The 25,084-nt window shown below is 40.9% G+C and overlaps 1 protein-coding gene across 9 annotated transcripts in view; it reads right to left on the reverse strand.

The window, feature by feature from the left end:
• Positions 1-25,084, reverse strand: part of LOC129721809 (G protein-coupled receptor kinase 2) — a 151,505-nt gene that overhangs the window by 69,390 nt on the left and 57,031 nt on the right. For all 9 annotated transcript variants that reach the window (XM_055674882.1, XM_055674855.1, XM_055674828.1 and 6 more), the window contains one exon: positions 8,517-8,612. In XM_055674882.1, the coding sequence (XP_055530857.1) occupies positions 8,517-8,612 (96 nt within the window). The remainder of the gene's footprint in view (positions 1-8,516; positions 8,613-25,084) is intronic.

The raw sequence follows: 25,084 nt of genomic DNA on the forward strand, positions 1-25,084 counted from the left end.
CAATCGAATCGCTTTAACATATGTTTACACGAAAAAAATCACAGGAGGGTTGTGTGCAAAGCCACGACCGCAAGGTTGAAGTAGAATACTTTTACACAGCTCTACTTACGGCTGTAAATTAACCTACGGCCGGCGTATCGGTTCGCGCCGCTTATCGCGTTTAGCCTGGCAGAGGCCTAATGAGCACGGCCAACACAATAGAAAGGTGTTTTCACATTGAAAATTAGACACGGCTTTACTGGAGTAAGTGTTGGCAAATGCATCTACCGCTAATACCGCCGCTATCGTACGAAAAATGACGCGCGTCTGAGAACACCCGAACTGTTTCGCCGTGCCGCTTCCATTTACTTCCTTATTACATCGGCCTTAGGGAAGTACCGGCTGCACCTACCGCTGAGGCTGTTACCATACTGCTACTGGTACCCAAAGCTATTAACTCTTCAAATTAAGTGTTTTATTTGTCCTCAAAATAACAATGGTTCAATTCCATATCTGATATGATGCAATCGCGTCTCTGTAATATTACCGACAGTAATATTCTTCTAAACAAAATGATCCTACTTTTCCATTAGAGGAAGTGCCGGCTGATGTACCGCAAAAATCTCGCCCGATCGCTCGCGTTGGCGTTCAGCCTGGCAGAGGCCTGAGACGTGGTAACCAACCACAGGGCAAGTGATTTGTTTAATTTGAAGGCAGCCACAGGCGCGACCCGCTGCTATGGTCTGTTACTGCTGAGTGCCAATATCTGCTGTTACTGCTGTCAACGTTGTGGACGGTCCATCCAGTTCACCTTCCGACTAATGAATGTAGCTAGTTTTCCCAGAAACACTCTTTTATAGCCGAAGGGTGCTACGTAATAGGCCACGCCTTTCATTTCAGGTTTACCATTTCCTTATGTTCTTCAGACGAATTATTCCACAATTCGCATTTGATTTTTGTATCCAGCGAATAAACACCGATGGTGCTCTCACATACGCAACGGTTTTAACCCGTATCTTATTGCGGTTTGTAACATCAAGCGATTTCGTTTGCTCGCTGTTGCGTGTTGCATCATGTTGAACTTGGCAACTGGGAGACGACGAAATTCTGTTACTGCTGATTGATTGAATCGACTTCATATTAGCTCTGCATAGTCGAACTAACTGTCTTTGTGAATGCGGTCTAACAGGGCAGTTTGTTATTCAAAGTTGGTCATGCTGATCGCAGCCTTTGCGTTGCCCCTACAGTAAAAATAAAGTAAAAGTAAAAATTAGACAACTACAACAGAATTTGATTGCATCCCGCACATAATGTCTGCTTGTGTTGATGCCAGAAAATTATTTACCTTCAATAATTTTTTTTTATTTGCCTTGAAAAAAGCATGTTGCGGTTCAAAATCGATTGCTAATTACAACCTTTGAGCTGCCCTAACATTGGGGTAATTAAGATACACTGCACTGCACTGTGGAAGCTATTTCACATTCAGTAAATTAGACGGGTGCGACAAATTTAAATTGCTAGGATGCAACACAGAGTGCTTGCTTGCGTTGACAAAAATTATTAACTTTCAATGACTTGTTTATTTGCCTTGAAAAAGGCATTTTGATTTCCGAAATTGGATTTCTTGATGGCAATCTTCATGCTGCCCCAACACGGGGGGAATAATGGCTGTCTGGCGACACACGCTGAGGAAAACCGCGCTGCTCCTGTGACGTGGTGACCAACCGCAGGGCTAGTGCTGCTGCTAAGGAAGGACGTCTGCTGTTGTCGCTGTCTAGAACTATTATGAGCGGCTCCGGCTGAAACAGGCTCTTATATAGGCCAAATAGCATGTTTTCAATTGCAAGGTATATGATCCTGTCGACCGTGCTTGGGAAGTAAGCATATAACGACCAATCAGAGGTCGAATTTTTCGTTTTGACAAGGCTTGACTATTTTCAATAGTACAATAGTGTGAATAATAAAATTACAATTATCTTATTTTGGGAAGAATCTTAGAAAATTTTCCAATCTATTGCTGCAAGAACGAAGGAAATCCATCGAATACTAACCGATTTATTAGCATTTGAAATTGGACAAATTTTTCACTTTTTTCGGTTTTAGATTTTCATTTCACATCCCTATGTAGCCGAACTTCCTGAGAGAAGTATTCTACTTCAAAAATGAAATAGAATGTACCTTCTGCACTTTAAGCGAAACCCAAGTAACACACGTTGTTATAGAACAGTTGAGATAACTCCTCTAATACAACCTTCAGTTATAGATTTCAGTTGACATTACCTTTTCCATGACTTCTCTATCACCAGAAAAGCGCAAAAATTGAAGGCTACTATAACAAGTACTGGTGCTATATGAAGTATTATATAACTGCATGAAAGCAAGCCAACTTGTTAGACTGAAGCTGCAAAATACATCTCGAGTACCAATGCGGTAAAAAACATGGAAAACAAGTTATTTTCAAGTTGTAATTACTAACTGATAAAAACATCGTTGACACAAGCATGAAACTCCAAAATAGAAGTATTGTAGAACAACGCTGCTTTATGTTAGGCACTACAAAGGAATAAATAGTGATTATGGCGTATCGAATATTCACTAAAAATAAACAATAATATTAGACCAACTATTTGACGCTTTTAATACAAAGTTATACGTGCGCGTCAAATTTCATGGTGAAACATTGCATTTTACTTCTGAAAAAATTATGCGCCATTCATTGGATACGGTTTTTTGTTTGTAAATCAGTGGAAAATAGATTATTCATTACAGAATGGTTGCTGATTCATTTAATTGCGAAGAGTCTCAATTTAGCATGAGCTTTTTTTTTATTCTCGCTTATTTTCCGTCGGTCTAGTTCCGCCACTGTTGTGGCCAATCACCGACGCCCAGGGAGGCGACTCCACACCCAGGACCCTAACTCACGACCCGTTATTAACGGACCGGCGCCAACGGCTTTACTTCCTCATGCGATGGAAAGCGTGATCCCAGAGATTTTTTGCCTCAGAAAATCTCCCGGTGTCGGCTAGGATTGAATCTAGACCAGTTGGGTTGGTTGTGAGTGGATCACGCCACCTCACAACCATCGACACCTATGTCGGCGGTGGGATTCGAACCCAGGCGTCGAGCGTGGTTGGCGGAGACGTTACCAACCACACTAGGCCCCCGCTCTAGCATGAGCTTTGTTCGTAAACAACTATCTGGCATCTCTTCCTTATTTGCCTAGTAAATCGCAATGGTTCCTTTTTTCCTGGGTTGATCTGCACTGACCTAGTGGAATAAAAAACTCGCGCGTTCGTGGGTCAGAATTTGCCACACTAGCGCGCATGCGCGAATATGTTGCTATGACAACATTTACCCAGCGCATGCGCAAATGTATTGTTACGCGCAGTGCAGCTAGATCGAAGATTGTGTTCGTCAGCGGCACTTTTATTTAATTATAAATTGATGATAAAAACAATGGTCAACCTTTCAAAACGAATTGTTTCTGTCGCTTGAGTATTAAAATTGTTTTTGTATAGTTTTAACGTTATCTAGACATAAAATATAACAAAACTAGAAAACGTTGTTAGATATACGGTAACAAAAATTGGCGGGACATTGGTTGCGTTTGTTTACATTTTCATGGCGCATTTCGATCCAACTCAAACAGTTTGAATAAAATCGTTTAAATGATTTTAATAACAATATGATCAAGTAATTGGCTGCTGAATACTAAGACCAGCCAAAGGAAAAGCACTTTACAGGTACGTAAATTATTATTGGGCGTGTAATATTGAACTGGCGCGGCTGCCTCGGCTGGAAATTTTTACACAGTTGTTATAATAGGGAAAACATTTTGAAGACAAGTGCCAATTATATCATAGTTTTTGTTTGCTGAACTCATGTTATTGAAAAACATCTCCAAAACCAGAAAAAGAGCTTGTTTTTAAAGTGTGGTTGAATTACTGATAAAGAACAACTTCTCACAAATGTTTTATTTTAGGTTGTTTTCTGTACTGTTTTGATAACATCATGAACACAACTTAAAGACAATCAAAGGGAGTTTATATTTATCAATCCATGAAATACACTCATGATATGGAATAATATCTCCAGAGTAAGAAAATAACAACACAAGTTTTCGAATGCGCTTATATTTACTCTTATATGACTACTGTTATTGAGAATTATTTTCTAACATGTTTTGTGTGTTACTTGGGAAATGTACAATTTGTACAGAAAACACAATACAAATTTTTACCTTTTATTATAAAGTACATATGTTAACACTGCTAGAAATTCCCGTTTGGGAAAATAATTTAAAGGATGTAACGGTCAAAAATTGGTCAACTTAAATTTACGGTAATATTTTTATCGTGTATCAAAAAAAACTGGTACACCTCTCATTTTGAAGACGTGTGTGCTTGATATTCGCTCTTTAATTGTGAAAATGACATCGAAGCAAGAGAAGCAACGAATCGGAATTTCGCTCGTGTATCGCGAAAATCCGCACTACTCGCACGCCAAACTGGCAAAATTGTTGAATGTGGCCAAATCAACTGTCATCAACACAATAAAAGTGTTTGGAAATGTTTGTTGGCTGCCAGGAAGACAGGATCGGGAGGAAATCGAAATCCAAGGGCCGCAAAAACGACGCAAAGAGTGGCCAGCAGTTTTAAGCGGAATCCAGACCTTTCCGTCCGAGATGTCGTAAGCAAACTGAGAGTGTCGTCTACAACTGTAAATCGAGCCAAAAACGAGCCGGACTGTCGGCTTACAAACAGGCGGTGTCTCCAAATCATAACGATAAGCAAAACAAGTCGGCCAGACAGCGATTGCGAATGCTGTACAGGGTGAGGAATAATTATCCGTGTTTTTTGTTTCAGTGTATGACTAAGATTTGACAGATGTTGAAATGAGCTTACCTATGAAATTCTTAACCTTGGCTATGTGTAAAATCTCCTTTGAAACAGTGTGCATTAAGTGTCATAATGAAGTCAAGTCCATTAGGGGCCATCCACATACCACGTGGAAAGATTTTTAACGATTTACCCCTCCCCCGCTGTCTACGTGGATTGCGGATGGCCCCTTACGCAGTGCGGTGATCGAGTTATATAAACAAAAAAAAAGCGTCCAGTAAGTATCGCAGGTATTGTATTTTGAAAATGCCTATACAAACCATTAGAGACGCTATAAAACGATATAATGAGCTGGGAAATTTAGAGGACCGTTCAGGAAGAGGCAGAAAAAGAACCGCTAGGACCCCTGGCAACCGGATAATTATTCGTCACCGGATTAACCGTGATTCTAGAAGGTCAATTCAAAAAGTGTCAAAATCATTAAAAATTGACCCGAAATTTGTACGAACTATTCATTACAAGGATTTAGGATGACGTTGTTACAAATTTTCAAAAAATCATTACCTAAATGACAGGATGAAAGAAAATCGGTACCGAAAATCAAAGATTCTTTTGAAAGAATCGCACAGTTTTATTCACCGATGAGAAAATTTTCACTGTGGAGCAATTTCATAACCACCAAAATTACCGTCAGCTTTTGCCTAAAGGCTCTTCTAACCGTATGAACGTAGCTCGATCACATCATCCAGTTTTGGTGATGGTTTGGGCGGAAATTACGGCTACCGGTAAAACCCCCTTAATATTCATTGAAAAGAGTGTAAAAATCAATCAATTTGTTTGCCAAAAAATTGTAACCGACACAGTGGCACCTTGGGCACGTGTACATTTTGGTAAAACTAAATGGACATTACAACAAGATTGGACTCCATCGTATGGAGCGAAAAAAACACTGGAACTCTGTAGCAGACTTTTTCTGAGATATTTAACTTCAAACTCTCCTAATTTAAATCCAATGAACTATTCCGTTTGGTCTATTCTTGAATCCATAGCCTGTACTAAACCACACAAATCATTGGATCATTTGAAAGCTAGTCTAACCAAAGCCTGGGATGCCATATCTGTGGAAAAACTATCGTTCATCGTCGATAATTTCCCTAAACGATTGAATTCGTGCGTTGAAGCCAAGGGTGGGCATTTCGAGTCCGTGATGTGAATATTACAAACCATGCTAATGTTTCTACATTTTGTATAAATATTTTGTTGTTTAATATTGAAAGAAAAAAGTTATGACTACAACATTGAACACGGATTTTTCCTCACCCTGTATGTGAAGACACTGACGAAGTTTGATTGCGTGGTGGGGGATATGACAAAACTTAAGTCAGGATAGATTTTAAACAGCTTCCTGGACAGGAAAATTATATGACAACTACAATAAGGAAGGTCGCAGAGATTTAAAAAAACATTAAGCTGTCGAAGCTTGCAAGGAAATGTCATCTGTCTCTCTGGTTTGAAGAGCAACATTTTAATCGCGAAAGGTTCCGTCAACCAGGAATACCATGTGCAGGTGCATGAAAAAACGTCCGTTGTCTTTCATCATCTAACACCGTTGTTGTGCCGCGAACAACCCAACAGTGAACCCTCCCAACACACCAGAGCTCCGCCCAATAGAAAAATACTAGATAATCGTAAAGGGGAATCTCAAGAAGACACGGAAGATCATGATCATGATGAAGACGCTAAGTAAGTGTCGAAATACGTGTTTGCATATCGTAAAAGCGATAAGCTCAAGTAAAAGTAATAGAATTAAAAAGTAAAGCTAATAACATTCAATAATACTAAAAAGCGTACAAATATTTATAATAGTGTTGAAATGTCACCATTTGTGGCAGAACACACAATACTAATTCTGAATAGATATTTTAGTACATAAATAAATCATTACAAACTCCCCCCCTATAAAAAAAATTAAAAAGTAAAGTAGTTTAAGTGTAAATTCTAGTTCACGACAGACAGTTATCAACTGCGGTGAACAAAGTGACTGTAAAAAACTTGATGGTAGGATTCAAGAAAAAGGTCCGGCAATTCGCATTCGCTAAAAAGCAAGCTTGAGTCAATATATTTCCTTTATTCTGTACGAATTAAAGTTGACAAAGAAACATGGTTTGATTTTTTATTAAAATAAATAACCGATTTACACACATTTTTGTTTGATCCATTTTCGACCGTAACAATTTTTATAACACGGCTCTTATAAAAGCTCCTAAAGCAGTTAATCCTATATCTACAGAAGTGAATGTCACACTCATATAGAACATCTAAGTGACTCAAATACTGACCGATGAAAAATTAAATTAAAGCATAAATCTCTACCGACTACGGAAAGCCTGCCTAAGCCAAAATATTCTGATCCAAGCCGGATATCATAAATTAGGTAGGGAAATTTGATTTTCTTGGAAGATGTTCAGAAGTTTACCTACAAATGTATGATAACCAATCACCAGTCTATTCCAACTTTTTAAATTTAAATAAATTAAATCAAATCAAAATCAAATTAAATTTACGATGTAATAGTGCAAAAATCTTGTCTTTTTTTGACCTCCCTTTGTAAACCCGGGGTAGTTAACTCTTGAATCTATTTATTTAGTCTCATAATTTTGCAAACCAGATAAATAATTGTTTCTAATGGTCACTAGAACTGCTAGGGATTTCTGTTAATTCATCGACCTAAATAAAATTGAAAATCTTGAGCTTGAGGTGTACTTGCATTTAAATTTATGTATAGTAAAACTGTAAAGTGTGATCATGTTTAATACGATAGATATTAGATTTTGACAGTTTTTCAAAGTGGAAGTTATTAGCAGTGTAGAACTGAATAGAATTAGGTGAAATTGAATTTTTTTTTGTTAAGAACTCTGTGCCTTTATTTTAATAAACTGTGATTCCATCAAATTTATTTTGGCAAATATGAAACGGAAATATTTTCGGAAAAGGTAAAACTCACCTAGGACACAATAGTCGCATAAAAGTGCAAAGAAAAAGTTCGCTTGTGATAGAATGAGTGTCCGACTTTCTCGAGAAACTTTTTGCTCGATCACAGTCAGCCTATTGCATTGGAGCCCTCCCGAGAGAAGCAGGCTTCCAACATTCATTAATTTAGATTGTTCCAACCTACAGTACGTTTCGCCTATATAATTTTTCATTCAGCAGAGTACCGTTTACTTCTATTGCACGTACTTCCAGACACAATGTAGTAGCAAATGTCACTGGTTAAATTCGTAAGCTTTCCTGATAATTTCGTAGCACTTGTTGAACACAACCGTGTGCAAAGTTGGACTGTTGGAAACAATACATGCAAATTAAATTGTAGCTTCATAGTTATAGAAAAACTCAACATAGCAATTTATGAGCGAAGACCATCAGGAAAAACATTGTTCTCAATTCCTACACTCACAAACTTTGCAATAAAGTGAACACTGAAGCTATGGAATAAAATTTTGCATATTTTGCATTTAATCTTATTTCGTTATTTCGCGCATACTCATGAAAAAAGAAAATGCCGATTTTTTGCTTCCAATAAATTAGTTACGAACCCAGTGACGCACAATCTGTCTACAATGAAACTGAATTGTCAATTGATTTGGAGAAAATTCCGTTCTGAACCTTACTTTCATGCAAAATCATCCGCCGTTCACTTACCTATTTTGTTTTTGAGATCTATGCATTGCGATATGTGTGGAAACTGCAGAATTTTGCGCCATTTTTTGCTTTTGCCCTTATTACTATCTGATCCGCCTGCGAATGAGAAGAAATGAAAACGAAACTTAAGTTTACTGTGCGTGGGTTGTTTATAGAAGAGAAGTGATTTCTTTATTCTTTATTCGCCTCTATCAAATATTGAAATCGCACCTCGTTTTGCGAATAAAAACGATGTGTAGATTATTTGACGAAATTCAAGGCATGAAAAACATGTATCAATTTTTTTTCTATATGCATATAAATTTAATATAATTTAATAAACAGCTATTGCCGGTTTTTTTTCACTACTCGAACTGTGTGTTACCTATCTAATTACTTGATTTTCAAGCTGAGAGAATTTCAGGAAAGCGGTATTGGATGGCTTATGTATTCAAATCAGTAAAATGTTGAGGGAATAACATACAAGAGAGAAATAAAATAAAAGAAGTAACATACTAACGAGAATATAATTTTAGTTTGAACACAACAAAATATAAAATAATATCGCAAATAATGTACACACCAAAAACATGGCGACCAGGAAAAAAACATTTCCTCATGCTCGTTAATACCGAACAATCATGAAAGGCAAACAAGGATCTCACAGCGTAGACGGTTGAATAGTGGCCTCTACGAAAAACAAACATACAATTTGTAAAGCAGCGGAACTGCATAAAACTGGAACGCCAACAGATATATCTAACTAAAACCAATTACAAACAAATCAGCTCTAATCATACTGGTGCGGCAGGGAAGAGTAAACTATGGCCTCAATGAAAGCTGCATCAACCGTTGCCGTCATAAATTCATTAGCAACTATCGCTCTTTCACAGTTGGGCGATGAACGTCACAAGTAGTATAGCTGTACCAAGAGCTGTGTAACACTGGATGAAAACAGACAAAATTCACACTTTTTACTTTTCGAAGCTGCACTAGAAAATCTTTATTTCAACTAGGGCAAGCAAATATCAATAGCATTTTAAAAAGCGTAGTCCCGTTGCATTCAAAACATGACCTAACAAAAACTTAACTCATAAATCTACATATTGAATACGTTAAAATTCAAAGCAATCTGTATTGATTCATTCCGTTTACGTTTAATGTGTAACAAATGCACACAATTAAGGCGATTAGTCTTACGTGATTAGTATCAGCTGATACCTTGAACGTATTTCCTATTTCAACAAACCAAAAATGAAAGACAAACTGAAACGATAATAATCCCAGGGGTAATAATTTTCCAACGAATATCGTTAATCCTCTTGAAAAAAATAACCATCGTTTTTAGTGATACGTTGAATTAAAATTTAAGGAAAAATATGCAATTATAATTTCAAACCACTTCCAGCAGTAGTAAGTTCCGTATTCATTGACGTCACGCATACCGTGTAGCGTGTTGTAGTGAGTTTTTCAACCTTAAATATGCATGTAAATGAGCGGCCGCTGAAATTCAATCACGTACTTCGCCGTACCAAGACTTGCCGTGCTTGTCAAGCCGGCTGTAGACAATTGCGTTGCAGCTAGGCTGGGCTCGAGAACTGTTGCGCTGGGAATAAATCCGAGAACCTTTTGTTTTGATCAATAATCAGCTAGGTATACGGAATACATGAATGCTTGATTTTTTGTTACCCGTTATTATTTTGGGTTCTAATGGTGATTTTTGCGACGGTTCTATTTTGCAGCTGAAAAATAAGCAGACAAACGAAGCATTTTCATTTTCTTTTAGTATCTAATTTTAATTTAAGGAGTAAATGTAGTAATGAAGATAGAAAATTAAACTAACTGAAAATATGATTGTAGAAACTACGAAAAATATAGTTCAGCAGGTGGGACTCGAACCCACAACTTCCAATCTCCGGTCAGATGTGTTCCCGTTACACCACCGCAGAACGTTAAAGACGTAGTTCTAGAATCGAGTTTTGAATCGCTTATCCAATTCTCGCACTTCGTACATTTACTCAGTAGAGACTATTATTTATAGCTGGCTATTGTTTCAACACCCTCAGTGGAAGTTGGAATGACTTCTCAGTGTGAGAGATAGAAACGTGCCAGTAAGTTGCCATCTCTACCAGCAGCACTACACTAGTATCGCCATCGACAGCATTTATACAGTCATCCTAGTATTATGGGCCAATACACTTTATATTGGTTTCAAACGTATGTCAATAACTTGTAATAGTCAAATTCAAGTTTAGTGAACGTAGTTCACGTTCACTAAACCTATATTTGACTATTTAAAGTTATTGAAATATGTTAGAAACCAATACAAGGTGTAGACTAGCCCATAATACTGAGATGACTGTATTTGTTCTTGTTGTTTTTAAACTACACTCTGTTTGACTCTTGTCCTACACTGGACAGAAAAAGGGCACTTCTGATGTAGCTCTAAAGGTAAAGACGAACAATTATAGTGCAAAAGTGTAGTTCTGGGCCTCAAACGGCGAGTTGACAACCTGGAAAGAGCGTCAAACATAGCTTCGGCCCTCACAAGCTCCTATCTCACACCTCCACGAGTCATATGAATACACTAGACTGCCACTTAAAACATGAACACAACTGGTTGGTGTTGCCTGGGCAATGTTGACATCCGACAATAGTTAAGTGAGAAGGTGCGACTCGTTCATTGGCGCGTAAACTATATTTCGGCGGTAGAGGAAATGCTTCGCCAATCCAAGCGTCTGTTCACCAAGATGGTGCGGCTCAAAACAGCGTCTGATCGCCATGTTAGAAGCGGCTGATCAGTGCCCTGGGGTCAGCGTGGGACTTTAAACAGAGCTGAAACGATTGTCCTCCGGCGAGACAGGGGGTTGGGGTAAGCCTAACAGGCCGCCATTTTAAAATGAAAGTTTACGAACGATCAAAAAGAACAAACGACCAGCAACAATTGGCAAAGACCTTGGCGACGGAAACGGACTTTGAATTGGAAACTTGGAACATGAAACAGTAAGTCGTTACACTTCCCGGGTTGCGATTGGATCATCTATGACGAGTTAAATCCACGCAGCTTCGAAGTTGTAGCACTGCAGGAACTTTGCTGGACAGGACAGAAGGTGTGGAAAAACGGGCATCGGGCGGCTCCCTTTTACTAGAGCTGTGGCACTACCAACGAGCTGAGAACCGGTTTTTTAGTACTAGGCAGGATGCGTCAACGCGTGATCGGGTGGCTGAATAATGCTAGGATGTGTGAGCTATTGATTAAAGGCCATTTCTTCAATTACAGCATCAGAAACGTGCACTGCCCACACGAGGCGAGATCCGATGATGAGAAGGAAGCGCTCTACGCGCAGCTGGAGCGAGTGTATGACGGCTGCCCGAGGAGGGACGTGACAATTTTTTTTTTTGTTCACACAACATTTATTTGACACGGCACAATACAAATTAATGTTTTACGGAGCCAATTAAATCTAATGCCTTATGGTCTAAAATATCTTATAAGCTAAAGGCAAATTCTTTACCCTCACTGCCGACTACGAGCTGAAACTAAATCTAATACTAAAACTAACATGGTTTTTTTTTGTTTCGCTGTTAAATTGGCACCTTGATGCTCTTCAAGTAGCTATAAACATGTAGCATGTATGGCAAGTTTCGCTGAGCGAGAATATCACGAACTGGCACATAGGACTGTATCCCTCGGGCCCTGGGGGTATCCAAAAGTAGAGATCTGGCGCCGCAGAATTCAGCACACACCCAAACCACGTGTTCAATGTCTTGATACCCCAATCCACAAACGCAATGATTACTGCTTGCCAGCCCAATACACAAGAGATGTGCATCTAGCCCGTAGTGGTTGGACATAATCCGAGACATCATGCGAATGAAATCTCGTCCTACATCCAACCCCCGAAACCAAGGTGTTCTCCCTTCCCAGTTCTCCCTTATCCCACGAGGCCTGCCAGTTGACAAGTGTATTCTGACGTGAAAATTTTAAAAATTCATTGTAGGCAATTGGTCTGTTGTAAATATCACCGTTTGTTGCGCTCACCTTAGCCAAAGTGTCCGCTTTCTCATTGCCCGGAATGTAACAATGAGAAGGGACACACACTAAGGTAATCTGAGAAGATTTTTCGGATAAAGCACTCATATGTTCCCGTATTTTCCCCAGGAAATACGGAGAGTGCCTTACATCCTTCATCGATCGGAGAGCCTCAATAGAACTGAGACTGTCCGTAAAGATGAAGTAATGGTCCGTGGGCATTGTTTCAATAATCCCTAAGGTATACTGAATTGCAGCCAATTCTGCGACGTAAACAGAAGCAGGATTATCGAGCTTGTAGGAGGCGGTAAAATTATTGTTGAAGAAACCGAAGCCAGTGGACCCGTTGAGAAGTGATCCATCAGTATAAAACGCATTGTCGCAGTTGATGTTTTTATATTTGTTATAAAATATTTTAGGGATCTGCTGCACGCGTAAATGATCCGGGATTCCACGAGTTTCTTTCATCATGGATGTATCAAAAAACACAGTAGGAACAGAAGTATCTAACAAGTTGACACGATTGGAGGTGTATGAGGAAGGATTTATACTTTGAGACATGTGATTGAAATACACAGTCATGAAACGGGTTTGAGAATTAAGTTCAACTAGCCTATCGAAATTTTTAATTACCAAGGGGTTCAAAACCTCACATTTGTTGAGAATACGAGTAGTCAGATCCCAAAAGCGGTCTTTTAACGGGAAAACGCCCGCCAAAACTTCCAAACTCATCGTATGGGTCGAATGCATGCAACCTAAGGCAATACGCAAACAACGATACTGCAATCGTTCCAGCTTGATTAAATGGGTGTTTGCAGCGGAGCGGAAGCAGAAACACCCGTACTCAAGCACCGACAATATCGTTGTTTGGTAAAGCCTTATGAGGTCTCCTGGGTGGGCGCCCCACCATGATCAGGTAATTGTCCGGAGAAAATTCACTCTTTGTTGACATTTTTTCATCAAATACCGAACGTGACATCCCCAGGTGCCTTTCGAATCGAACCAGACACCAAGATATTTAAATACCAAAGGCTGAGAAATCGTTTCACCCATTAACTGTAAGTGGAGCTGAGCAGGCTCACGCTTCCTAGAAAAAACTACTATCTCAGTCTTCTCCGGAGAGAATTCGATACCTAGCTGTAAAGCCCAAGCAGACAAATTGTCCAAGGTATCTTGCAATGGTCCTTGCAAATCGGCAGCTTTGGCTCCTGTAACAGAGATTACACTGTCGTCTGCAAGTTGTCTTATCGTGCATAAATTTGCCAGACATGCGTCAATGTCATTCACATAAAAATTGTAAAGAAGGGGGCTTAAGCATGAGCCCTGGGGAAGACCCATGTAGCTAATACGAAAAGTTGCCAAATCGCCATGCGTAAAATGCATAAGCTTTTCGGACAACAAATTATGCAAAAAATTGTTTAAAATTGGTGAAAATCCTTGTCGGTGAAGTTTGCCCGAAAGAATGTCAATAGTAACGGAATCAAAAGCCCCCTTAATGTCCAAGAACGCAGACGCCATTTGTTCTTTGCGAGCATACGCCAGCTGAATATCTGTTGAAAGCAACGCAAGACAATCATTCATCCCTTTGGCACGGCGGAAGCCAAATTGAGTATCTGATAGTAGACCATTTGATTAGACCCAATGGTCTAAACGACGGAGTATCATTTTCTCTTCATCAATTTCCGGATACAGGATAGCATTGCAATCGGCCTATAAGAGTTGTGATCAGAAGCTGGTTTTCCCGGTTTTTGGATGGCGATCACCTTCACTTGCCTCCAATCTTGCGGTACAATGTTTTACTCCAGAAACTTATTGAACAAGTTCAGCAAGCGCCTCTTGGCATTGCCGGGTAGATTCTTCAATAAGTTGAATTTGATTCTATCTAACCCAGGCGCGTTATTGTTACCAGTGAAGGAAATGAAATGATTTTGAGCTGATTGTTTTTTCATCTTGAGTTGTGCACATCATGAAGTGCACAGTTCATGACTAAAATTGTATCCTCTCAATACGTAATAAAATGTTGGTGCCTTGGTCACTCGGAGATGACAAATACAACAGTTGACTACATACAACTCTGAGAATAGAGTGATGCGCGTTGCTCCGTTTTTATTCTCTCTTCATAGGTGGCGCATCGTAGGAAAAAAACGATAGCAACAAGCAAAAGAATAATTGAGAGTCCCATAAATGTTGGTTGGATTGCATCTCGCATCGCAGTGACGCAGCAGCGATGATGCGGTGCGGTGATGATGGGAGGGAGAGTAAGTAGTTCGGAAGGTATTTTTTTCAGCAGGTTTTCTATAGCAGCCAAACAGATATTAAAATGTGCTATGTTTGTTACCGAGAAATCATACGTTTGTTGTATTGCGTTGCGATTTCGTCAATGACATTACTCACTAGTTCTGTTATGATTAGTGAATGGAATATTTTCCTCATACAAATTTGGGTCGTAACGTTATGGAAGAGTGAGAGGGGATGGAGTTTTGAAAATCTTTGAATAATGCTTGCCTTGCTTTTGAACTGGTTTTGGATGCATTATTGCAGATTTTGATACTGCATTTTCACGTTTCAGTGCTGCGATTTTCAGGTTTTAGTGCTGTATGCCAATTGTGTTGAACCGAATATATTTGTACAGAAGTACAGAAATAACACCGAGAGGTAAAATAAGGCTTCTTTAGCAAAATCTTTAGCAAAAATTTGTAGAGGTTTGTAGAATTATCATTCTTATTAAACATATGCTGGCAACGACATTTTTATTATCACTGGACTTGTTTATTCATATCAAATTCAATAAGGAACTTGGAATATAAGTCTAACAACTCAAATCTTTTTTCCCTTCCTTTTCAATTTTCTATATTTCTGAGTACAAATGACATAAAATATTTACAGATCAAATTTGTAACGGCTAATTTAACAAACATATTTACCCTAGTAAAAATGTTATGCAACTTAAATCCAAACAAAATATGGTAAGTGTTTTTTACGTCTAATGCCTGATTAATACCTGATAAAATCTGCAATATTTTGCAAATCATTAAAACTTTTTCTATCTTTCACAACAGTTCGAAAAACATAGAGGAGAAACAATTGGTATGATAAAAAGCTCATCGAAGCTTTTTTCCTGATTGGTCTGATTTCAATTAGTCGAATGTTCGCGGAATACCAGTTCAAGAAACACTAGTTTGGGCCAACAATAGTGGTCTTAAAAGGCTTCGCGCTCATTCCACAACCCTCCGACCGAAAAGCATTGCCACAACGATTATAAGGTTAGTTTCAGAGCTATATGCTCTGTACTGAAAACAGTTACAGTTTGAACCTTTGTTTTTATTTGTTTTGGAAATATTCGAACTGTTATTAAAATTTGTATTCACTTGTAACAGTAAAGAAAAAATTCTTAATACATATTTAGAAGAAATTTGTTTTGTAAGTTCTCCGTACGTCACAATTGAATCAGTTGTAACACACCCTGTTGACACAGTGCGGTTCGATGGTTCGGTTTTAGTAACATATTTATTTGCTTTCATTGACCACAGGGGGTTTGTTTCTGTAAAGTTGGTTGGGTTTGTAACGACAGATGTTGTTTGGCCATAATGGGTCAAGTAGGAGAAACATGCTGTTAGTGATAAATCAAACGGGCCCGTAACATCAAAATTGCACAAAAGCTTGAAAACTCCGAAATTCAAAAGTAGGAAATCTAGAATTTGTTTATATTAAAATGTTGATCTGACTTAACACCAACTAATTATATGTAAGGAATTACCCATCGTGAAAAAGTTGAAGAGGTTGTTTATTAGACACGACCGCAGAGTTAACCTAGAATACGATAGCCTGTCTTAAGTCAATGTATTTCTTGCAATAGGTTTAGGAATACACTCAATGGGGTTAATCAATTTAATGGTCTCTCTGTTCCAGATGACGTTTACCTCTACAGACGGCACCGGTAACGACAAAGAACAACAGCAAAAGCTATGTGCAGCTAAGCAGTTTCACTTGACGCCATATCCAAAACAAGAATGAAATTGTATTGTTCTGTGGCTATCTTTTGTATCAAGTTGCACTGAGAAAGCTTAATTTAGGCAGTGGCTACGATGAGGGCCAATAGTGCATTCCCGGTAACCTAGGTTTACGAACAATTTTCCGCAGTTTCAGTAGCGTAGATAATTTTAAAACTGATCGCTGCAAATAGTAGGACTTGAGCGAAAAATTATGTGATTCAGGTTCACTGGCGCAAACATTCTTCAAATAAATGTAAAAATACACTCAGTAAACTTTGAGGCTAAGCTGAAGTCAAAAGAGGTTAATAATGTTTGTCAATGCCATTTATCGACAACTGAATATTGTTTTTTGACATGGCAAATTTTTGATTTAGTTCTGAATGATTTACTGTGTAAAATCAACATGAGATGATTTATTTGAAACTATATATGATAATTTTTATCGCTATACTGCTAGTCACGCACGCTATATAGCTAGCCACGCACGCTATAGATATGCACACACGCTATATAGTTAGCCACGCACGCTATAAACATGCACAGACATGCTATGGACATGCACAGACACGCTATAGACAAGCACAGAAACTATATAACCATGCACACGCAAGCCACGCACGCTATAGACATGCACGCGCTATATAGCTAGCCACGCACGCTAGCGACACACGCTATAAATATTCACACACGTTATATATGTGCACACACCCTATATATATACACCCTGGAAGATGGTGGCTTCTCAAACCAACTGGCGGTGCGAGTCTCATTTAATTTCTGGCTGTATTCACCCAACGATATCTGAGTTGAATCACCACTGGTGAGGTCCAACTCAGATCAAAAGGGAGCCGAACTGAAAAAGTTAGGTTCTGCAGCTAACCACTACCGCCGCCGCTGTTGCCCGCTGCTGCTCCACGCCGCCTTTGCCCACTGCCATCGCTGCTACTGTCCGCCGCTGCTGCCTGCTGCTAGTAAACTGAGATTGCTTGAGGAGAAACAGTCTATTATATAGCCCAACGAGTGCATTCCTGGCTAACTAGGTACTCCATTCTGTCGTCCTTTTTAGGGAAAGGCAGCAAGCAACCAATCAAAGGTCGACATTTACGTTTCGACAAGGTTCAACAATTTTCAATAGTACAATAGTTCGAACAGTCAGATTACAATTTTCTGCATTTGGACGGTTGCTTAAATGATTTTCCAAGCGATTGCTGCAAAAATGACGGAAAACGGTTGAAAACTGACTGAGTTCAGAACGTTTGAAATAGGACAATTTTCGTGACGCTCTCCATGTTTTCGGTTTTCGGAATTGGATCCCTGTATTGAAGTTGAACCCCTATATATGTTGCCGTAAGACGTATTCTACGTCAGAAAGATCAATTTTGTCAATGATCAAGGAACAACTTTATTTGAAATAAAAAAGTCTCTCTCTCTCCAGCTCGGGGAAAACTAATAGTGTCAGAAGGATCGTAGCTCTAGCCCCGCAATTGTCCTGTACACTCAACAGTTGGCTGCGAAGTCTGTGTATAATAAACAGAAGTTCAAATTTCAAGACGGAATGTAGCACCAAGGCATTGCTTTACATTATCAATACACAAAATTCAAAATTGTTAAAAAAGTTGTTTAAGTTAATATTTCCGAAATCTCATTTTTTGTTATGAAAACACTATAAAAGGTTAGCTAAATATTTGTTGTCTGATCATGGCAAACTGAGAGAGAAAAAGTTACGATGGCAGTTCGTAACGTTAATGACTTTTGGCCGATAGCTACAATTTTCCACCGCCGTGCACCGGAAATTGCCATTCTCCGCCACAAACATTTGCCGAACTTTTTCGGATACATTATTTTTTCTTAGCCCTTTGTCCATCTTGACGCCTTATACCGTCAAAAGCTTCTAACCAACTAGCAATTTGCACTTGCGCTTGCACCTACCAGCTTCCACCAAAGAAAACCCCGTTGAGTTGAGTGAGAGTAGGAAAACACGAACTCTCTTTCTTGAAAAAAAATCCCCATCATTGAGTAAATATTTACGATCCAATTTCTCTTATTCATTACTTGTTCATAACGCGACTAACTTTATATTCTCAGCTGTGCACATAGAGAATAACATATATTGCGTGCTTCCACGATGAAAAGTACATCGTAAGAAGGAAGGCGGAGAGAGTGCACCAGTAACGATTTTTTTTATATGGTGCTCTATTGTGATCTTCACCTATTCACCTACCATGGAGGTCTGTTTGCAAATGTGCGAAGAATAAGAATAACTCGCACACTGACGACGATGTCAACGCATCATAGGCTCGGTTTATACGTATTCATTAGTCGCTAGAAGCGATTTTTTTCCATCGGTGATTGTTACAGGACAGGAAGGCAACTGAAAGTTCTGCCATCGTAAAAGGTGATTCTATCGCATCGTGGCCCGGAGACGTATCGCGAACAAAGTTTTGCGCAGGAACAGAGTCCGGACATACTTTCCTGGCAAAATCAAATATCCACCGACTTGAAGACTCCTCGCTTTCGTTGACCGTTACGCGATTCCGCATTCTTCGGGCTGTGTTCCAAAGAGTGCTCATCGATGTCTCCCTCGACGTCTCGTTCACGAACCGACGCCAATATCCGCGTTTCTTTGCTTTAGCCAAGCTTTTAAGCTTGGTATCAAGCTCCGAATACCGTATATAGTCGCCAGGTATACCTCCCTTCTGGAAGGCCAAAAACGCCTCGGATTTTTCCGTGTAGACATCGGAGCACTCATGGTCCCACCACGGAGTGGGAGGCCGTTCTTTGATCGTCACGCCGGGATATTTCTTTGTTTGGGCTTGCAACGCGGCGTCGAGAATCAAGCCCGCGAGGAGGTTGTATTCTTCAAGTGGTGGGTGATGTTGAATCGACTCGACAGCTTCTGATATCATTTCCTCGTATAATTTCCAATCGATATTCCGTGTGAGGTCATACGGAATATCAACTGATCGCGTGCGAGTTGAACCATTATCAATTGAAATTTGAATAGACAAATGATCGCTACCGTGGGGATCAAGGACTACCTTCCATATGCAATCCAACCGTAGCGATGTTGAACATTAAGATAAATCTAAAGCACTGGGGCGCGCTGGAGGTTTCGGAACGCGTGTCATATCCCCGTTGTTTAATATTGTCATGTCGAAGTCGTCGCAGAGGTTATAGATCAAAGAGGAACGGTTATCATTAGAAGGGGAACCCCAAGCCACGCCGTGAGAGTTGAAATCTCCCAAAATCAAACGTGGTGAGGGAAGAAGTTCTATTAAATCAAAGAGCAGCCGTTGCCCAACCTGTGCTCTGGGAGGAATATATATTGAGGCAATACAAAGCTCTTTACCTTGTATTGTCATTTGACATGCGACAGCTTCGACGCCTGGGACCCTGGGGAGGTTAATACGATAGAAGGAATAGCACTTCTTAATCCCTAGAAGTACTCCTCCGTAAAGGGTGTCTCGGTCGAGGCGAATTATATTAAAATCATGGAAGCTAAGATCTACATTTGAAGTGAGCCAAGTTTCACAGAGGGAAAATGCATCGCATTTATGCTTATTAATCAAAACTTTAAATGAATCAATTTTGGGGATGATACTTCTACAATTCCACTGTAAAATAGAGATAGAATCCGTCATCTCATCCGATGAATTAGCCATCGAAGGATACGATCGCTGCAAGGAGGGGCCATTTAGCAGTCAACCGCTTCAAAAACGTTTTAACTGTTGGTAGAAATGCCAGCAGAAGACTTTTAAGAGTATCAGTTATGTTGAAATTTTCAAAAATCCAGTCCACAATATCTGAAAACTTCAGCAGTCCAGATTCTTGAATCTTGGACGAAAAAGAAGGAACAGTTGGGTTTTTTGATGTTCCTGGAAGTGCCGGAAACTCCTTACTTGAATTCAATCTTGCCAATCCCGGAGGAGTTTGCTTCGGATTTTCTACAGCACTTTTTTGTTTCTTAGTATCAGTCACTTCAGATGGACCCCTTCTCTGTCCTTTCCTAGGAAGCCTAGGAAAAGAATGGTTTTTCCTCTTCCTAGATTTCCCGGGCTCAACAAAAAAAGATTCCCCAACTGAATCGTCAGAATCAGACTCATCGGATGGCAAGACCTCGAAGAGATTCGGGGAAACCAGTTTGGTGGCAGCGGCCTCTTTGAGCATTTCTGCGAAAGTGCGCTTAAAGCGCTCTTTCAGAGACCGCTTGATCTTGTCTTGGCGCTGTTTGTACGCGGGACATGAAGACAGCTCATGCGGAGTCTGCCCACAATAAAGGCACTTTTCAGCACCCTTATTACAGGCGTCATCCGCATGTTGCTCTCCGCACTTGCCACAACGTGCTTTATTGCCACAGTGGGAGGCCGTATGGCCCAACTGTTTGCACTTGAGGCAATTCATTACCCGCGGTACAAACAAGCGCACGGGCAGACGCACCTTGTCCACGAGCACATAGCTCGGCAGTGCAGACCCGGCGAAAGTCACGCGAAAAGAGTCTGATGGGGTGTAAGTTTTTACACCCTTGTCGAGCGATACTGAATGTAGTTGCTTACATTCAAGTATCTTGGCAGGTTCAAGGCTAGAATCCTTGAAAAGGCCTTTTCCAGCCTTCAACAGGTCCTCGACAGTCAGACTCGATTCGCTGACCACACCGTCAATCTCAACTACGCGAGCTGGAATGTACACGTGGTACTCCCGCGTGAAGAGCTCACAAGCAGCAATCTCGTTTGCTTGCTTGAAGTCGGACACTAAAACACGCAGCTTATTCGGGCGCACTTTGGTAATTTCAGTCACGGCTGTAAACCGTGCCAGATCTTTACATATTTGCATTGTGTTCAATGCTTTCACTTTCGGCCGGAAAAATACAGCCCCAATACCAGCTTTGCCCTCCGGATACTGCTTAAGCCGATTGGTAGCTTCCTGCGGGGTTCCATTCTTAACCCTTGGAACTTTGTATTCGGGAGGGCTAGGCGGTAGAACGAGCGGGTTTTCATCCCCGCGTTCATCGTCCATGTTGGACGCGTAAGCCACACACGCAAAATGCCAATCAACAAATAATATTGTAGAAAAAAACCAAGAAAAAAAACTACTTATCTTCTGCAGCCGCTCTCCACCGCAATCAGCGCACGGGCGATGCCAATCTCCAGTCCTTCACACAAGAGTCCGGTAGCAAAAGCTGCAGCCGCTCCAGCCACACAGCAGTACCAGTACAGCCAAACAGCAGAACGCCGGGTACTGGATCTCTCGCAGTAGCGACACAACGTACAGTCTGTGGCGTACGGTACCAATAGGCGATGATGCGTTCCTTTGTCTTCAATAGACGACGGCAACGAGCAGCAGTGCACACGCAATACAATGCACGGTGACCTTGAAGGCGATTAACTGGTCGGCACTATCGAGACCGAAATGAAATTGCGACCGAACACGACGAGATCACAACTCGGAATGGACGTGACAATTGTCATCGGCGATATGAAGATTCAAGTGAGGTAATATACAGACCGGTGATTGGACAGAATAGTCTTCACATCGTATCGAACGACAACGGTCAGCGGTGCGTAAACTTTGCAGCCTCACATTGTATAGTAGTACGAAACATCAAAATGTGCACGGAACAGGCCGAACTCGGTCCTTCGAAGGAAAAAGCACCAACAGGAGGAACGAGATCGCGAAGCGATGGAACACTTCTACTGCGTAGGCGACACCCGTAAGTTCTACGACAAACTGAACAGTTCGCGCAGAGACTACGTACCACAAACCGCTATGTGCCGCGACCTGGGAGGAAATCTCCTGACGAGCGAGTGTGAGGTGATCGAAAGGTAATACGACGAGCATCTTAACGGCGATGTTACAGTAGACGAAGGTGATACGGTAGCTGATCTGCGGCAGGGCGTTCAGCAGACGACAGATTCCCGGCTGCAAGCCTCCAGGAGATTGGAGAGGAAATCGGCAGGTTGAAAAGCGACAAAGCCACTGGCAGTAACCAACTACCAAGCACGGTGGTGAAGCACTGGCTAGAGCACTGCATTGGGTGATTGTCAGGATCTGGAAGGAGGAGGAACGGATGGAAGAAATCGTGTGTCCCATCTTCAAAAAAGACGACAAGCTGGATTGTAGCAACTATCGTGCAATCACGCTGCTAAGCGATGTCTACAGTGTACTCTCCCAGCTTCTATGCCGCCGTCTATCACCCGTCGCAAAAGAATTCGTGCGGCAATATCAGGCGGGATTCATAGGGGCCCGCGACAACGCGGACTAGATCTTTGCACTGCGGCAGTTACTCCAGGAATGCCGCGAGTACAACGTAACCACGCATCACCTATTCATCGACTTCAGAGCGGCATATGACACAATCGAACGAGATCAGTTATGGCAAACTATGCACGAACACGGGTACCCGGCCAAAATTACGCGATTGGTTAGACGACGATGGATAAAGTGATGAGTACAGTGCGAGTTTCGGGACGCTGTCGAGTCCTTTCGAATCTAGAAGAGGGTTGCGGCAGGGCGATGGCCTTTCATGTCTGCTTTTTAACATTGCCATGGAAGGTGCGCGGGGATAGACACGAGTGGTACGATCTTCGGGAAGTCCGGCCAGTTACTTGGCGTGACCGACGACATTGACATTATGACACGCAACTTTTAAACGCTGACTGAAATGTAAGCAAAGCAAAGCCTTGGTGATACATTCCGTATCGGAACTCGACCTTCTGTTTTATTTTACACAGACTTCGCAGCCAACTGTTAAGTATTCAGGACAATTGCGGGGCTAGCGCTACGATACTATTGACACTAATAGGCTCTGCCGAGTCGGGACTCGAACATACGACGACTGGCTTGTTAGGCCAGCATCGTACCTCGAGACCAGCTGGAAGGTACTGAAACGTACAGCAGACTTAAGGCAGAGGCCAATCGGGTCGGACAAGTCGTAAGCACGACGAAGACAAAATACATGAAACACTGTTAGCCTCCCACCACGGATAGAACGGTAACGAAATCGAGGTGGTATATGAGTATGTTTATTTGGGCTCACTAGTGACCGCCGACAAGACACTAACAGAGAGATTAAAAGACGCAAAATGGCCGAAAACGCGCTCACCTTTAGGTTGCGAAAATCGCTTCGCCGCTCCACAAAGTTGACCATCTACAAAACGTTTATTAGACCGGTAGTCCTCAACGACACGAAACATCGACCTTGCTCATGGAGCACGCTTGGGAGTTTCGAGCGGAAGGTTCTGCGTACGATCTACGGTGGGGTGCAGATGGAAGATGAGACATGGAGACGACGAATGAACCACGAGTTGTATCAGTTCCTGGGGGAAACCGCCATAGTTCAAACGGCTAAAACCGGTAGACGGCGGTGTGCTGGGAATGTCGCATGGATGTTGGACGAAAGCCCCAAAATGGTTTCGGATAACGACCCAAAAGGAACGCGGCGTCGTGGCGTGCAACGTGTACGGTGGATCGACCAAGTGGAAGGAGATCTCCGCAGCCTGCAATGGTGACAAATACAATGGCATTGGCTCTTAGATACAGCGAAGGCCACTCCGGCCTTCGTCTGATTGACGAGATAAGGTAAGTTCTGGTGTAGCTACACCGCAGAATCGAACTCGATATAAGCAACTGATAAATTGTCACAGTTTGTAGAGATCCTTTACCAATGCCCTGTCAAGCACTATAGATTCCACGATGAGTTCTTCTTACGACTGTTCTCGAAAATTAGTAATAACAAAAAATTGGATAGTGAAAAAACACAACAATATTGTACGGAAGCGCAACTTTTGAATACCTTTGAAACCTGGATAACAAATGTGTTTTGACAGTAACACAATGGGACACCCCCGAGGGGAAGGATTCGGGAATTCTGGGAAGTTCAAATTTCTCGAGAATTCCATCCCGGGACGTCCCGGGAGGATGCTCTAATCCTGAGAGTAAGATTTAAAGTACCCCTGCACTAACAGAACTCTCATATGGTAGAGTTTGAACATGTATTAGGGTCATTCCATGTCAAGTGATCAAGCAAATGCAACGACCCTCCCCGATTCACTTCAAAATGAATAAAACGGCGCATGTTTCCTTTTTGTGGATAGGTGATTCTTATGTAAAATTTTTCGCTGAACACATTGGTGACATCAGATTTAAAAAAAATGGGAATGTTTTGAGATAAACGAAGTTTTAGTTTTAAACGTAAAAATATCAATAATGGCAACACTGTTTACAAAATCTGATTATGCCATTCGATTGTAAATTTAATAACCTTTGAAAAGAGTGTCTAATACTGTCTGTAGCTCTTACGGTCTTTGAGATATGATGTTTTCCCATAACATGGAAAATGATTTTTTTGTCAAAATATACAAAAATGGAGGGCCCCGCAATTGGAGTTGGGTTGTCCGATTGACCCAAAACTCTGGATTTTTCAGTTTCGACCTAAAACAAGTCGTTTTATTCATTTTGAAGCGAATCGGAGAGGGTCGTTGCATTTGCTTGATCACTTGACATGACTTGACCCATTATTTTTATTTTGATCACAAACACTGCCGAATGCTTTTTTCTATATAGAGCAG

Source organism: Wyeomyia smithii, chromosome 1 (assembly GCF_029784165.1).
Source record: "Wyeomyia smithii strain HCP4-BCI-WySm-NY-G18 chromosome 1, ASM2978416v1, whole genome shotgun sequence".
Taxonomy (NCBI): Eukaryota; Metazoa; Arthropoda; class Insecta; order Diptera; family Culicidae; genus Wyeomyia; species Wyeomyia smithii.